Source organism: Meriones unguiculatus, chromosome 14, assembly GCF_030254825.1.
Source record: "Meriones unguiculatus strain TT.TT164.6M chromosome 14, Bangor_MerUng_6.1, whole genome shotgun sequence".
Classification (NCBI taxonomy): domain Eukaryota; kingdom Metazoa; phylum Chordata; class Mammalia; order Rodentia; family Muridae; genus Meriones; species Meriones unguiculatus.
Window position 1 is genome coordinate 11,895,587 of NC_083361.1, and position 17,280 is coordinate 11,912,866.

At 49.4% G+C, this 17,280-nt stretch overlaps 1 protein-coding gene across 21 annotated transcripts in view; it reads left to right on the forward strand.

The window, feature by feature from the left end:
* Spaca6 (sperm acrosome associated 6) overlaps positions 1 to 17,280 on the forward strand; it is a 27,857-nt gene continuing 10,577 nt past the window's right edge. For 4 of the 21 annotated variants that reach the window (XM_060366770.1, XM_060366769.1, XM_060366772.1 and 1 more), the window contains exons 1-7: positions 3,721 to 4,123; positions 4,900 to 4,977; positions 11,054 to 11,122; positions 11,719 to 11,742; positions 12,439 to 12,704; positions 13,033 to 13,189; positions 13,261 to 13,471. In XM_060366770.1, coding sequence (XP_060222753.1) covers positions 3,916 to 4,123; positions 4,900 to 4,977; positions 11,054 to 11,122; positions 11,719 to 11,742; positions 12,439 to 12,704; positions 13,033 to 13,189; positions 13,261 to 13,471 — 1,013 coding nt within the window. In that variant the 5' untranslated portion in view covers positions 3,721 to 3,915. The other 17 variants (XM_060366776.1, XM_060366778.1, XM_060366782.1 and 14 more) reach the window with 17 other exon arrangements.

Here is a 17,280-nt window from a genome sequence, read left to right on the forward strand (position 1 = left end):
CCCGGGGAGGGGGCCGGTCCGAGGCCATGCTGCCTGAGGGGTCTAGGGCGGGGGGAACCCGGGCGCACAGTGCCGGGAGGAGGCACCGGTCAGAGGCAGCGGGCGACAGGGGCGGGGGATGGCGGGGCTGGCCGGAGGAAAAGGGAGAGGCCGCGGGCGGCTGAGGTGGGTGAAGATGGAGAACCTGGGGCTAGGGCTGGAGGAGGACACTGGCTCCCCTCGACGCTGGAGCCGCTGAGCGGTGAGTCTGCCGAACCGAGGGGGATGGGACCTGAGCCGGACTCCAGGGTCCCCAAGGGAGGAGGCAGCCAGACTGGGCCTGGATTTCTGGGTTCTGGCTTGGATGGCGGAGAAGTGATGGTGGCGGTTGTGGTTGCGGGGTGGGGGTAGCGAGCTGGAAGTCCAGACTTAAGAATTTTGATGGAGGAAGCTTGAGATCTAGATTCTGGGGTCCTCGGGTTTCAGAAGCTGGGAGGATCTCTTAGATTCTACAGGATCCCAGAGTGTAAGGGACAGCAGGGGAGGTGGAGGAAAACTGTCTGGCTTTGGCGGTGCCTCCAGCGGCCCAAGGGTTAACGTCTGGTTAGGAGGGAGGGGGAGGGGCAGAGATGGGGCTGCGGGGCTCTGCGGGGTCAAGGGTGAGCCGTGTGAGTGGGAGGGTGCCTGGAGGAGGGGGAGGTTGTCTGGGCAGCCAGACGGGCCCGGGTCAGCTCCGGGGGCAGGGGATGTCTGGTAGTGGAGAGGCCCAGCGTCCAGGTTCCCTTGAGGACCCGGGATTCCAGGCTTCAGCCTCCTCCTCCTCCTTCCGAGTCCGCCTTCCAGGCCGTTGCCCAAATTCCACAATCAGAAGTGTTAGCTGCACTCTGCCCAGGACCCAGGAGTCTGGGCCACCCAGCTGCTTCTTTCCTCTGATCAAGGAGTCCACTCTCCAGTCACCACCTCCTGCCCAGAAGCAGAATCCACCCCCAATCCCTTCCTCCTTCAGAACCTGAATCAAGGCCCGAGGTATTTTTCTTGTTAGCTACCAGGACAGGGGCACAGGTGTGTGTGTTGGGGCCGCGGTGGCGTGGGGGGATGGGAGGGAGGAGGGCGTCTTTCTCCGGAACCAGGAGTCCCCTACCCCTTCCCCACCTTTTCTTATACTTAGCTGGAGTCCAGCCCTCCAGGGGTTAAGGGGGCGGGGCCAGTTGGTTGCTATGGTGCCAGACTGTTTGGGTCTGCTCTCTGACCCTTGGGGGCTCCCTAGGGTATGCAAAGAGGGGGAAGGGACCCAGGCCCGGGAAGAAGTTCAGTGCCTCCCCTTCCCCAAAGCCCGTAAACCAAAGGGAGGTGGACCCACGCCTAAGACAGTGACCTTGAACCAGTCTGTAACCTTCTCTCTGAGCCTCAGTTTCCCCTCAGAGCAGAAACTTGCTGGGTGTGGGAGAGATGCTTAGTCTGGAGAATCTTTAAGATTCTTGCTTCCCCGCTTTCCTCACCCCCCTCCTCAGGCCCCAGGCAGCCCCGGGGCATGCTGGGAACCCAGGCCTGGGCTCTGGGCCAGGTTGGTTGGGGGGGGCTCCTCCCTTCCCCTTCCTCCCCACCTTGGGCTGACTCTCGCCCCCGCCTGAGAGTCTGGGAGGTTGGGAAGGAGGGAAAGCAGGACTTGGTCTCAGGCCCCCGCCTCTCCCTTTGCTTCTCCGCCCCCTTCCCCCCCAACACTCAGCAGGTCGCTACCCCGGCCCAGGGCCCCTTCTCAACCCACCCCCAACTCCACCCCCAGAGCTCCAGACCTGGCTCAGAGCAGCGAGGGGGAGGGAGGGAGAGGGGGAAGGAGAAAGAGAATGGGGGGAAGGGAGGGAGGAGAGGGAAGGAGAAAAGAGGGAGAGAAAGGGAGAGAGAGACCCCGAGAGGAAACTGTAAGATGGGAGGAGGGTGGAAGCTAGACTGAAAAAAAAAGATCGGGGAGGAAAGGGGAGAGGGAGACAGAAATTCAGAGAGAAAGAGAAAATGAGAGACAAAGCCAGGGAAGGAGGAGACCGAAAGAAGATAGTGAAAAGAGGGAGAGACTTGAGAGGTAGGTAGGTGTGGAAGATAGGTGAGGAAGAGAAGAGGTGAATGTAGAGAGGGTCAGCCAGGACAGAGACAGAGGACCAGGCATGCAGATATGGGAGAAGAGAGCCTGCATAGGGACGAGAACTGAGAAAGAAAGGAAGAATTAGAAAAGGGCAAGGTAAGACAAAAATGGGCGGAGAGAAAGAAGCAAGAAGATGGACGTGAAACCTGGGAGCCCCAGAGGACCAGTTCTGAGGCCAGAGCCTTAGGGTGGGTGCAGATCCTAGGGCCCCTCCCACCTGTGACCAACTGACTTTGGCCTAGTGGTTTCCCCACTGGGAGGCTTATGGGTGGAGGTAGAGGCCTCACCTCTGATTGGAAGGATTCCAGAAAACGGGGCTCTGGTTGGTATTTTTCGTGGATTGTAACTGTCACTCTAAAGGTTGTGAATGGTTTTGGAAAAAAAATAGAAGAGGATTGTTCTGAGAAGCTCATGAGGATTCTTTATATCCAGGAGCCCTTTAGCTCAGGTCTGAAACCTTGAGGGGTTACAGAAGGGGCAGTATTACCAAGATAAATGGGGCGCCCTCCCTCTTGCAGTCCAGAAACCATGTCTAACCATGCTGTGGCTCCTAAGGGAAGTGCTTGATTGGATCCAGTGTCTGTGGGGAGACTCTGTGAGGGGGTGAGGGAGGAATTAACCACCCTGAGGTGAGAGTGTTAGGGACTGGACCCCTGGGTCTGGCAAAGGAGAACTGAGTCTGAGGGCCCTGGGGTCTGGAGCCCTGAATATGTGAGTGGGAGGCCTAGGTCCTGGACCCCTTAAATGAAGGAAGACATCTGGAGCCAGTATCCCTGGGTTTGAGGGAGGAGGTCCGGGGTCTGGATTCCTAGCTCTGAAAGAGGAAGACTGGGACCTAGAAAGGCTGGGACTGAATTCCTGGGTTCCTTGGGGAGGAGGGGGCCGGGGGCCCGGACTCCTGGGTCCTGGCACCCACCCGTAGAACCGACCTTGCGGGGCCTTCGCCGCACACAAGCTCGTGTCTGTGGGTCTGTGTCGGGGGCTCACCTGCGCGGCTGGGACCTCCCGGCCCTCCCCACCCACCCTACTTGTCCTGGTCCCCCATCAACCCATCTGTCAATCTGCCCACCTGCCGCGCCCCCCGGGCTGAGGTAGGAGGTTGTATAGTTGAGGAAGACACCCGAGGAGATCACTATACGGCCTCCTAGCTTTCCCCAGGCTGCGCCCTGCACTGGAAGGGGCCGGCGGGGACCCCAGGTTCAAACCACTGCCTTTAGAGTTCCTGGGAGGAGCCGGGATGTCTTCTATGGCCACATCTTGTGTTCTAGCCCTTTTCTTTGCAGTCTCTCTGCCATCAGAAGATTTTCTCATTTTCTTTCCCTTACCCCATTGTGTCTAGGCTTCTTGAAGCTTCTGTTTCTCAAGCGCTGTGAATATCTCTGTAACATTGTGGGTCTCTGAGCCACTAGACGTGTATCCAGGTTTCTCATTTTGCCTTTGCCCCGTTTCTGCCTTCTGGGGCTCAGTGTATCTCTGTTTCAGCCCGTTTTCCCTGCTCCCACCTCTAGGAAGAGGGCTTTTCTGGTCCACCATAACTGCACTGCCGGCCTCTGGGTCCCTGAGACCCTTTAACCTGTGAGGATGTCCAGGGTCACAGGTGAGGTTCTTGGGAGCCTGGCGCCTGGCTCAACCACAAATGTAGGGATTGCAGGCGACCCATGACAACCTTCCTCTAGATGGAGCCTGACACTTGACCACCAGCTGAAACTCAATCTCTGATCTCAGGCCACAGCTCCCCCTCCCCCACAGTGACCTCACAAAGGTTACTAGCTTCTCCTCAGACCCAGAGACCCTCTGTGATGGCCTTGGTTACACTGGTAGGGAGCATTGTCCTGTTGTTCTTGCTGATCTTAAGGGCATCCACGTGGGCCTGTCTTTTCTGCTTCACTGCCCAGGAGGAACGCCTCCGTGTCTGCCAGATGTTTGTGGGCAAAGATGTCTCCAAGCTGCGCCAGTGTAAAGATACATTCGAGACTGCTTTTGAGATTCTCTCAGACATGGAAATCAGTGAGGAAACCCTCTTCCCTGAACCAGGGCCCTGGGGAGGGGCAGGAGAGGCCAAGAAGAAAAGCTAAGAACAGGATCATGGCAGAGATGCAGGGAAGAGAGACAGACGGGAACAATGGAAAGAAACACATCCAGAGAAGGCTCAAGACAGCCTAGAGACAGAGTATCAGAGAGGGCTAAGGACAGTAAAGGGACGTGACAGAATTACGAGGAAAGAGATGGAAAAGTAGAAAGAGTGGAACAAGCATTGCTTAGAGGAGAGTATGGCATGGGAACACAGATGAGTGGGGAGATTAGACACTTAGAGGGACAGAGAGCTAGAGAACCAGAGAAATGGACAAGAGACCCAGAAAGAGATAGGTACCTAGAGAGTGGGACAGAGACCTGATGATAGAGAGACAAGAGAACCAGAGAGAGACAAGGACCCAGAGTGTGGAAGATAGGGACCTAGAGAAAGACAGTGATCCAGAGATAAAACAGAGACCCATGGAGTTGGAGTAGAGACTGAGAGAGGAAACAGATCTGGGCAACAGGGTAACAGAGACAGAGAGAGATAGAGGCAGAGAGGGAAGGACAAATACCCAGATTGGGGTTTGGGGTTGGGGATAGAAAGGAGAGTGGTATCTCTCCATGTAGGGCACTTAGACTGGTGATATAGACTCTGGGATGGGGGTGGGACTTGGGGCTCTCAGCCACAGAGAGTCAGACATAGAAAATGCACCGGAACCAGGTTTGCACCATGGTGCTTCCTCAGCCTGTTTCTCATCCATCCTCAGACTATGATGAGAGGAGCCACCTGCATGATGCGTTCACACAGATGATACTCTCCCTCCAGGAGGTGGCTACTGCTCAGGGTGAGTGTTTTATAGAGTTTGGCTTGGGTTCTCCAAGGACTATGTGAAGACATAAGAGATTTCTCTGCTTGGGACACTTAAGGGACTGATACTAGAAACCTGTGTGAGTTAGGTTATTGTTTGGGGGGGAAGTGAAGAAATGAGTGGAGTCAGTGGTGGCAAGGAACTGAAAGAGGTATAGAAGTCACAGTCTGAGGCCCTGCGGAGTCAATTTCATGTGACCTATGGGTCGTTCTCACTGTCTGGGTTCTGAAGTCTGGATGTGTTCCTGCCTCTCACCTGGGCTCCACTTACTCACCTAAAAGATAGGAAATTTCTTTGGCTCTCAGATTGAGTCGTTTTCCACATCTCCTAAGGTGGAAAATTCTCATCTCCTAGGGTGAGATACTCTCCTTATCTCCCAGAGAAGTCAGAGCTCATTGAAAGGAAATGGTTCTTTTTGACACAGGTGTTAGAAAAGACATAATCACTTAAGGCAACACACACTCTCACTGCCGACAAAGTCAGATTAGGAGCAATGGAGCTAGCTAGCCATTCAGGGGACAGACATGGAGCGTAAGGGCCAGGCTTCTGCTGGGGCGTTGGGGAAGATCATGTTGTATGGAGCAGACCTTAAGCCTCTGGGGACAAGTATTTCAAAAAGACATGATTAGCAGTAATCACACCAGGTCACCCCAAACACAGGGCACACAGTGCTATATAGATAGTAAGTAGCAGTAGAGCAGTATGAGAACTCACTTTTTGTTTCTTTGTTTTAAGAATAAATTGGCCATTCTTAGGATCTGGAAGTTCAAGACTGGTTTTTCCCCCATCTGTAATGGTTCATTTTGTTCCCACTAAGTTTTGTATCAGAGCTCTTTTCAAACAAAGAAAAGGTCCACTCATTCAACGGTGTCCAGGACTATCACAGAAGAGAATTTCTGTGTGTTCCCAAGCCTCAGGAACCAGAGACATGGAAGAAATACAGGATTCTGGAATCTGGCTCCTCTTTGGAAACTTGTGAAAAACTACCAAGGGCAGACCTTGGAAGTAGTCTCTGTGGGACAGAGACTTAGGAGCAGGTAAAGGCTGAGGTTAGAAAGAGGCCTGACACAGATCTAAGACCATGGTGAAGAGGAGAGACTAGAAAATAGAAAAGTGGGAGTGTTTCTGGCAGTCTGTTTTAGGGAAAGGAAAGAGGCAGAGTTACAGGAGTGCCTTCACCTGGGGTCCATCTTCTTAAGAGCGACATCCTAAGATGACAAGCATGGAGCCAAGAGCTGGACCAGGGCAGGTGTCTAAGTTAATATTGCAATAACCAGAAAGGGATACTGATGACATACATCAACAAGGCACCTAGACACCTAAATGTTGGGATCAATCAAGGAGACTTAAGACACTGTCCTGAGGGACCTGGAAGACCAAAGGGGGCTTTTCAGCAGGGCAGAGGAGCTTCTGGAACCCCACAGAGGGAGAGGCTAGAGACTGGAAGAACCTGGTGTAATCATTTACTCAGAGGCTTACAGAATATTCCAGAACCACCTGTGGGGTCACAGCTGGTACCAAAACTGCAAATAGCCTGCCCTGGAGATGCTAGTATTTAAGGGCAGAACACAGATAATAAACAGCCAATAAAGTATGAAGTTGAGGGTCTCTTACAGGTAGAGAAGCCTGCCTAGAATCCACCATTGAGGTTGCAGGGTTGTGACTTAGTAATAAAGCTCTCACATAGAATCTAGCAGGGAAGGCTTGGCACTATGGCTAAGCTGTGGAGGACTTGCCTAGAGGTGTTGGGTCTCCTGGACAATAATTTATGTTAATTATTCTCCTAAGGGATATTTCATTAACAACCCTGTGAGGTGGAGTTTTAAAGCCCTACTTTCCAGGTGGGAAAGTTAGGACTGAGATGAGCTTGAATATATGTAGTCAGAATTTAGGATAATTTGTGCATTGGATGAACCAGACTAGAGCTGCGTGTGTGTGTGTGTGTGTGTGTGTGTGTGTGTGTGTGTGTGTGTGTGACACAAGACATAATGATTCTGTATACACATAATAGACTTATAATGTGAGTACAGGTTGAATATTTTTAGTGCAATAATCTGAAATCTGAACTTTTTCTAAGCTAGATGCGGCTTGTCCATACAATGTTGGGGTCGGAGGGTAGGCTGGGAAGGGACAGAGGATTCAAGAGTTTGAGAGCACCATGGAATACATAGTGAAAAAAATATTGAAGACTAAGAATGTAGCTCAGTTGGTAGAGTGCTTGTCTATTATGCACAAAGTCATGAGTTTTATCCCAAGCACCTAGTAAAGTCCTTGGTTCCACACATCTGTAATCTCAGCACTGGGGAAGTAGAGGCAGAGAGATCATCCTTGATTACATAGTGACTTTGAACCCAGCCCAGGCTACAAAGTCCCTGTTTCAAAGGAAAATAAAATGATCCTGGTTGCTCACACAATGCCAGTATCTGGAAGGAGGCAGTAGGATATTTAGGGAGCCTAGGTAACATAGTCTGTCTCAAAACAGACACAATAAAACAGTGAAATACATGTGTTCTTATTCATGTGTGCGTGTGTGTGTGTGTGTGTGTGTGTGTATGAAATGTTTCACAATCCACATCCTTTTGAATGTCATCTTAGCTCTACGTAGCATCACATGACAGGTCACAGGTAAAATTCAGAACCACTCAAAATATTGTGTAAACTCAACCTTCAGACTGTGTGTAAGGCATTATGAAAGAAGTGGGTTTCCATTGTTACTGCTTTGTTTATTTATGTGTATGAATGTTTGCCTACATACATGTCTGTGCACCACATTCATGTGTAGTGCCTGAACTGGCCAGAAGAGGGTGCCAGATCCCCTGGAGTAGTAAGTAGTAGGGTGTTAGGAATGTCTTCACTAAGGAAGTATGGGCATTGTGCTAAGCAGGACAGAATATAGCTCAGAATGAAAATGATTCCATCTTACATAGCACTCAATCTCAGTCTTTGTGGTAGACATTTCCATCATTGCTGTTTTTGTGCAATGGGAAACTGAGGACCAGAGAGTTGTCACCTGATGGAGCTCATATGTGGAGGCTGGCTTGTGATCTGTAGGTGTATATCAGTGTGAAACAGGTGTACTCATATCTGATGTGCAAACCCATTGTCAGAGCTCCTAATACACGCCCCTCACCAGGGAAACTGCAGTGTCTTTTGTACTGTTGTGGTTCAGTTGACGTAATCCACATTCCATTTACCTTGTTTAGGCTATTTCCCTCCACTCCTGACCCAGTGTGTACTAGATATATGCTTAACCCACCCCTGCCCACCTCACAGGCCACTGTGGTGCCCTTAGTATGTCCCACCACCTGTATTCTTACTTGGCTCCTGAAATCTTATTGGTACGTTGGGCGAGGCCTTCAGGATCCAGGCCTCTCACTGGGGGCTCCACTGGGACCATATCCTCTTTACAGTACTACTGTCACTAGATCATGCTCTTATACTTAAGGAGATTGAACGCAAATTATTCAAAAGCTTCTTGGCTTTGGTACTTCTCTGCCCTTGTAGATAACCCACAATGTACTTTCTTTACTTAATACCTTCAGTTCCCTCCTGACAGTTTCTCACACACATAATATATTTTGGTCTTCATCCTCATTGCTGTGACAGAATACCTGACAATCACCTTAATGGAGAAAAGGTTTATTATGGATCACTGTTTAAGGGTATCGTCCATCGTCATGCAGGAGTGTGAAATGGCTGATTATGTGGCAAACACAGGAAGCAGGGAGAAGTGAATACTTGGGTTCAGCTTTCTGCTTTTGAGTCACTCTCGGATGCCACATACGTAAAGGGTGGGAATAACCGCCCCTCGACATGTCCAGAGGTTTGTTTCCATGGTGAGTCTAAATTCTATGAAATTGGTAATAAAGACGAACAATCATATTTGGCTAGGGTCCACCCTGTAGAATGCTGTCTTTAAATACAGTCACATTCTTCCATACTGTACTGGGGATTAGGATTCTGAATATGAATGTGGGTGGGGGTGAACACTGTCATAACCATTTCCACCAGAAGGCTGGTCTCTGGAGAGCCACATCTCATGATCTATAGTGGTGAGAATCAAGGATTCAGAACATAAAAGAGTGAAGGGTGGAAATGAATGGTTCTTGGGTCTGGGAAAGAGGGCTTCGAAATGCTCTGTTTAAAGAGAACAGCAATGGTGGACACTGGCCTAATTATTGCCTTATGGCACTGGTCAATGTTTTGTAGCTTTGTACATTTTTTTTTTAAAGAGATGCTAAGCATTTTTGTTACCTCAGTTTTGTGTGTTGCAATCAGTTCATTTGGTTATTTTTTTAAGACTTATTATTTATATGTATGGGGGGGGGTGGAGGATGTTGGTGCATGTGAATGCTTTTGAAGGCCAGAAGAGGATATCATTCCCTGAAGTTGGGCTAACATACGGTTGTGAACCTCCTGACATGGGTGCTCAGAAACAAGAGTGTCCTCTGCAAGAGCAGTTCTTTGACTTCAGAGTCATCTCTTCAGCTTCCTTCCCATTTTTTAGAATAGCAGTATCAAGATCTTTTACTCTCCCAAAGTCATATATTTGCCACCAGTTCATATATTTAAAAAAAGAAACAAGCTGTGTGGTGGTGGTGGTGTGTGCCTTTAACCCCAGCATTCAGGTTACAGAGGCAGGCGGATTTCCAAGTTCTAGGCCAGTCTGATCTACAGTGGGAGTTCCAGGACAGACAGGGATACACAGAGAAACCTTGCCAAGAAAAGGACTTAAAAAGAAGAAAAAGAAGCACTTTCCTGTCGATTTTTATCACATCCAGGTGATGCATTTGGGTCTAAGGCCACTGCTGGTGACCTACATTTCCTGCTGGATTCTAGAATTCATTCAACATAATACTTACTGAGCTACTTTGTAAGACTAGGGCCCTTTTGTGGGTTCCAAAGATGCTGTATTTAAGACGTGAGAATTCAGGGAACCTTGAGAAAAGAAGGTTTTTAAGAGTCAGAGATTAGGGAGGACAAGACAAAGTGGTGTGTTCTGGACATGACAGGACTAATGCACTGTTGAATTCACAGCAGCTGTGGTTGCCTGCACAAGATGAAGTCTATTAACATTCCAGTGCTGGGGGTGGGACTCAGAAGCTTCCACCTCTGACTGAGGGCATACTGATAGTTGATGGCTGCTGGAGGAGAGAGCCAGCTGTCTTCAAGGCTGCATGCAGTCCCTGGTAGGTTGGTGGTGCCCCCAGTGGATGGTCAGCCCAGATTGGACTGAGTGGTTATTATATTTAAAAAAAAAATGAAGAAGGTGGGGAAGAGTAGGAGGTGAGTGGGTTTGGAAGATAGGGGAGGAGATAATACAATCAAAATACATTGCTTGCATTATGAACTGCTCAACAACAATGAACCATCATCAGTTAAGGAGTTGGGTGTGTGCACTGCCTGCATAGGCAGGCAGATCTCTGAATCAAAGCCCACTTGGTCTACATAGAGATGTCCAAGCCAGTCTGGAACATAGTGAGCCACTGTCTTAAAACAAAATGCCAAAAAGATGGACTTAATCCATTAGCATATGTAAACATTAATTTACACACACATAATTTATATATATATATATATATGTGTGATTGCAAACCGATGAAGCTTATGTACGCTGTGAATGGGGCACAATGAGAGATGGAGGTAGGGGACTTTGGTACAGATTTTGGGTGATGAAACCCTTTGCAGTGACACATGAGATGATAAGATACAGAGGATGATTTGGGGCTGGACAAAAGATGTTTATAAAGAGGTCCAGGTAACCTGGAGATCGAAAGTGCACAAGAGGGCTGCAGCAGAGAAAAAGGAAACAGCATTGTAGGACGTCGTAAGCCCTGTGGAGGACTTGGTCATTATCCTCCCATTTCCACTAAGGTACACATGGATAGTGCTCTGAAGAGGCAGAGCGCCTTGGAGAAGTCTGCTAGTCTTGCCTTTGTACCTGTGGGAGGAGGAAATACAGCATGTGCTTATGGAGAGACAGAAAGTCCCGACTGACTCTTCAGCCATAGGGAAAGGACTCCTAGTCCAACCACCTTGCTTCGTCCCCCAGGGTCCTTTATAGATGCCTTCCCCAGTGCTGCAGCAGAAATGAAGAGGACCATTCAACAGCTTAAGAAAGGTAAACCAGCCTCCAGCTCCAGCCGCCTGCAGACACAGGGCACACCACACAGATAATTACTCTGAATCCAGCCTAAATGCTGGGACCACTGGATTTCCTATCCTAGGACAGATCATGTAACAGTCTTGGACCTTATCCACCCAGGTCTCTTCTGAGATATTTTTTTGGCCCTGCACTCAAAGGCATCTTCTGTAGGCTGTGGTTCTCTAACTGGGCCTATTAATTAGGTTCTAATTCCTTGAAGGATTGATTGCCTGGTATCTACTTGCCACCCCGAACGGTAATTAATACCTCAAGACTGGTTCCTCCTCAAGGCTTTCAGTATGCCCCACGCCCTTTCCCTTTCCATAGATGGTAGCTGCAAGGCCTTAAGTGTGACACATGTGGCCTTGCTCCACCCTCTGGATGAAGCTCTCTGGTCTCGGCCCTGCCCCTTCAGAACAATGTACTCTGTTCTGCCTTCCTAGGTGCTGTATTAGGAGCCTAGACCTGTCCCTTAGAGGAGAGGGTCCCCAGCCTGTAATAACATCTGGAGGGGCTTTAGATAGGTCTCTCTGTCTTCTACTTGGATCCTAATGCCTTCTTTCTCTCCACAGTTCAGGCATGCGTCCCTCCTTGCGGTAAGGTCTTAGTTTCAAACCCAAGACAGCAGGGGAGGCTTGGTGACTAGGGTGGAAACCTGGGGCTTAAGGTGGAGACAATGCGAGGGTTTCAGGTCCAAAGGGAGCCAATAGGAAAGTACATAAACTAGGTATTGTTCAAAAACTTAATAGAAGCAGGCCTTGATGGTTCAAGCATGTCATCCTAGCTACTTCAGAGGCATAGACAAGATCACACGTCCAAGGCCAGCATAGGCTACACAGAGTTTTAGTCCGTGCCAGGCAACTTAGGGGGACCCTGTCTCAAAACAAAAACTAAAAGAATGCTGAAGATACAGCTCAGCAGCGGAGTACTTGCCCAGAATAACTAGTGAGGGGTTGGGGTTCAGTGGCAGATCTCTTGCCTATCCTCTTTCAGAGGGTCTAGGGTATGTTTTATTTGTAGAGCGCTTTCCTAAAATTTCCAAGTGAGGACCTGGGAGCATTGTTCGGTGGTAGAGAGGTTGGCCAGCATACATGTCTATGTTAAAGAAAGCTTTTTTAACGACCCAAACGAGTATATGACCCAGGTGTGGGCTAGTCATTTAAATGGTGTAGAAAAGACTGGGTCTATCCTCCACCTCCCCAACAGAAACCTGGGAGTTCCCGTAGATTTAACAAGATTGAGAGACTTGGTCTGGAGACTGCAAGGGAGCCCAACACTCCTGCTCTTCACAGGTGTCCAGGAGTTCACTAGGCTTTTCCACTGCCAGGGCTGCTATTCCACAATCTGCGACCTACCTCTAGACTGTCCAGGTGAGGGGTTGGGGCTAGGATACCAGGGAAGAGGCAGGCCTTATGCGGGCTTACAAGAGTCACCCGACCTCTCTCCAGTTCAGGACCTGATAGTGAAACGTGGAAACCAGGCTTTGTTTTCTTGTACCGTGGGCTTCCAGTTGCCAGAGTCGGAGCTCACTTATTCCTGGAAATTTGCGGAAGGAGGTGTGAGTCCGGAAAGGGCCAGCTGGAGGGCTTAAGGCATCGGTTCTGCTCCCAGGAAGAAGGTTCAGTTCAGGGTGGGGGTTCGGTTTAGTACACGAGGAGGGTCGGGGACCTAGGGTGATAGGTTAAATGTATGGAAGACCGGTGCTTAATGTGCATTGTGAGTCGGGCTTCAGGGAATGCCGGGAAGGGTTGCTTAGAACAGCCAAAAGAGCCAGAGGCCTGCGAGCTGAGTCAGGGCTTGTGTAGGAGGCGTGCCATTCCGGCTGAGTCAAGATACATTTCAGCTCCTTAGAGTTGAAATACAGCTTCAGTCCCGCCACCCCGCAGCTCCGGACTCGGGACATGTCCTACTTCCGTGATGTTCCGGGGGCCCACGGGTACCTGGCGCGAATCCGGCCAGTGCAACCCAAGCACAGTGGAACCTTCGTTTGCGTGATCCTGCATGACCAACGCCCCCTGGCGCGGCTCTACTTCTATCTGAACGGTGCGGGCAGGGCAGGGATGTGAGGTGGGGCCCAGGGCGAGGCTCCACCCCTTAACGTTGCGTCTGGGCAGTGACGGGCCCTCCTCCGCCCGGGGAGATGGAGCTTCAGGTCACATTCCGGGAAGTGGTGAATTGGTCAGCGCGGGAGGCGGAAGTGATCGTGCCCTGGAGTCCCAGCCTAGGCGAACTACTTGCACTGCCCCGGGCTCTGACGCTCGGCAACCTGTTCCTGATGGCGATCACCGCCGCATTCCTGTCTGCTAGTGTTACCGTGCTAGCGTGGTGAGTGCGAGCTTCCAAACCCTCCCTTCTCCCAACTCCTCTGGTCCATGCTCCTTGCCTCTGCCTGGAGACCAGAAATCCAGACTCCCATCGGTCCTCCAGACCCCCACCTCTTCCCGCAGTCCTACCTAACAGTTTTCCCAGAACCAGAGACCAAGGAGTCTAGTTTCCATTCTTTAAGATCTGGGAAGCCTAACCCTCTTTTCTTAGACTCGGGGGGTCCAGGCCCCAACATTCCTTCCTCAGATCCAGGGGACCAGGTCCTAGTCCTTGCTCAGGCTGAGAAATCCAGGTCTCTTGTCTTTCTGTCGGATAACCCAGAAATCCTCACACCAACCCTCCTTGGAGACTCGGGTCAAAGCTCCTTGCGCTTTGAAACCCAAATGTGTTTTTCTTACTGGCCCCTCCTACAGCACCCACCCCTTTGTTTTCCCAGGATGTTTTTTCGATGGTACTTAAGTGGCAACTAACAAGGGTTAGTCCTGATCCTACATCTGTCCCTGAAATAAAGAATGTATTTCAGTTAGTTCTGGATTCTCTGGTTTGTTTGTTTAGTGTTTTAAGTGGTCACTGCTCACCCAGGGATAAGGACCGACAAAATAACCTCCCTCCCCCCCAATACTCAGGGGAATGTGAACAGGATACAAGCGATCTTAGTCGGGAGGCCCCTGGACATCAGCTTTTAGACCCTTTTCTCCAGCAGATTCCTTTGCGTTCCCATCTGCAGAAAACACCCTTAGCATACTATATGCTACCCCCACAAAAGAAACACCTTCTCTTTCCCAATCTTTTCTTCCTGTCAAAAAAACAAAACAAACAAACAAAAAAAAACACCCTTATAGTAGTTCAGAGCAGAAACCACTGGGCAACACTCCCAGCCCTTTGCTGGGGGATTCTAGGGAGGAGTTCTACCGCTGAACCCCAGCCCTTCACTGGAGTGTTTTCTTAGGGCCTCTACTGCTGAGTTACACTCCCAATCCCTCTCAGTAAACAGTGTCCCTAGTGCTGGTTGACACCCCCAGCCCCTTGCTGCGGTTTCTAGACAGGAACGGTACAGCTGAGCGGCATGCTTCGTCGGGTTTCTTACTGTGTGTGGGGTGGTGTTGGATAAATACGTATATGTGATTGTGCACGTAGAAGCCAGAAGTGAACTTAAGTGTCATTCCTCAGACACGACCCCTCCCCATGTTTTTGGGACAGGATTTCGCAATGGCTAGGACTTGCCTGGCTAGGATAGCTGGCCAGCAAGCCCCAAGGATCAACATGCCATTTCACTAGCTCTAGAATTACTGGTGTATGTTTCTGACATGAGAGTCCTGAGGATGGGCTTGGATCCCCGCTAGTTTCCAATATAGGATTGTTAAATGAGTCCCATTGGATTGCTGCTCTGCTCTAAACTCATCAATAGCTTCCCGTGGTCACTGGAACCAAATCAAATTCCTTGTTAAAACTCCCAAGGCAGCACTTGGGGAGGCAGAGACAGGCAGACTCTGTGGGTTCGAGACCACCCTGGTCTACAGAGCAAGTCCAGGACCGCCAGGGCTATTACACAGAGAAACATTGTCTCAAACAAACAAACAAAAAACACATGCACAGAATCCCAAGGCTTCACACATTCTGGCCCTTGTTGGTCTTCCTAGCCTTGTTCCTATCAAGGAAGAGACCTTTCCATCCTACCTTGTAGTTCCCATTTCTCCTTATGATGTTTATTGCCGGGGCCAGCCGGGCAGAGTCAAACGGTTCTTGAGTCGGGTGTGAGGATTAATATTAATAAAATAAACACACAGCTCACAGGAAACTGTTTAAAGGTCCAGACTCGACAGCTTTTGCAAAAGGCAGACTGCTGCAGCAAGCAGTGCCAGCAGCCAGTCTCAAGACTCTGCCTCCTCCACTGCCTCCAGCCTTCTGACCACTTTATTTTTTGAGGAGTTACTTTAGCCAGTAAAACATCTCAGAACAATAGGTTAATTTGCACAAGGAGCCTGAGGAAGAGGGGTAACCCTCACAAGCTATCCCACCTGTTGTCACAAACAAAAGGAGATGGACTTGCAAGTTCTCCTCTGCCATTAGTAAAAGGCCTCCAAAAGCCATCTCTCCACCGAGATTAAAATATCAAAGCAGGCCGCTGAGTCACGGCTCCCGACAGTTTATAAGAATCTCAACCACCTCAGGATGTTGCTGTGATAAAACACAATCAAAAGCAACTTACAGAACAGTTCATTTTAGTTTGTGGTTGCACAGGGAGAGGCCAGATGGTGGGATATATGGCAGCAGACTGTTGAGAGATCATATCTCAAAATGCATAGAGGAACCATGAATGCCAACTGGAAGAGGGGTGAGGCTTTAAGTTCAGGAAGGCCATCCACAGTGACATACATCTTCCAGCAAGGCTCTACCCCATAAAGTTTCATAACCTCCAAACAGGGAACCAATATGTAAACCTATGGGGGACATTTCTTATTTCAGTGACCTAACTGGGCCATGGAAGGTCACGATTTGATTGATATATACCATCCAGCTGCGGTATCAGTTACTTTCCTCTTTCAGTAACCATATATTGTCTCATAGTTTTAGATTACTTTCAGTCTCCTAGATTTAGGGAAGGTTGAGAAGCTCCATCCAAGGCAGTTGGAGGATGTGATCACAGGTGTGTGGCTGACAAGGAAGTGGAGAGCTAGAGGAATCAGTGATCTGGTTAATAAACCTTCAGAGCCTATCCCCAATAACCTATTCCGGTGGACTCCACCTTATAAAGTGTCCATAGTCTCTCCAAATTTTGAGACCTACGGGGGAGCAAGCATTCATAACACAAGCCTGTGGATGGCACTTCAAATTCAAGTCTTGGAAGGGAGCACTGGGATGAGGGTGAAGGGGGAGTGGCACCCCGTGTAAGAATTACTTTTCTTTTGCTGTGATAAAATACCATGACTAAAATCAGCGTAAGGAAGAAAGGGTTTATTAAGATAAAACATAAGCCCAAGCTTATGGTTCCACAGTGATGGAGTCCCTCATGGTGGGGAAAGCCTGACAGGTATGGGAAGACATGGGGGTAGAAATAGGAATGTGGCAGATCATAGTTCCATCCACACGTAGGAGTGAAGAGAAAACAAAAGGTAGAGTGAAGCTATAACCACTCAGGCTGAGCCAGTGGTGTGCTTCCTTCAGCAAGGCTCCACCGCTTGGAGATTCCATAACTTCCTTCTACAGCATCATCAACTAGAGACTATGTGTTTAAATACATGAGAACATATTTCATTAAAGACCGTTTTAAGTCCATTCTGTCCAGAAGATACACCCAGTAGCATCTGCAGGCAGATGGGAATGCAGGGGTTAAGAGACAAGAAGACATCAAGGGAAGCACAGAGGCTTTCTCTGTAATGGACATGACCTAATTCTATTCTGTCTAGAACGGAAGCACCAGCTCCCTTCAATCTGTCAATCACTTCAAAAGGAAAGGTCTTGCTGAATAACTTTATAGCTGTGGGTAACTTTAATTAGTGCACTCTTTGACCCCAGAAGTCACAGGCACATATGTCTGGGGTTTTATTTTATTATGATTTTTTTTTTAATTTTCTTTTTGTCTGCATGTGTGTGCCTGCATGTAAACGCCAAGGTTTATGCTAGGTATCTCTCTCAGTCACTCTCAACCCTGAAAGTATTTTTGAGTCAGACTCTCTAACTGAACCTGTCGCTTACATCTCGCTAACCCATTTAGCTACATGGGGTGGCCACAGGGCTCCAGGTGTCCTCCTAATTTCTACTTTCCGGCTCTGTGATTGCAAGCATCCACTATTGCACCTGGGTTTTTA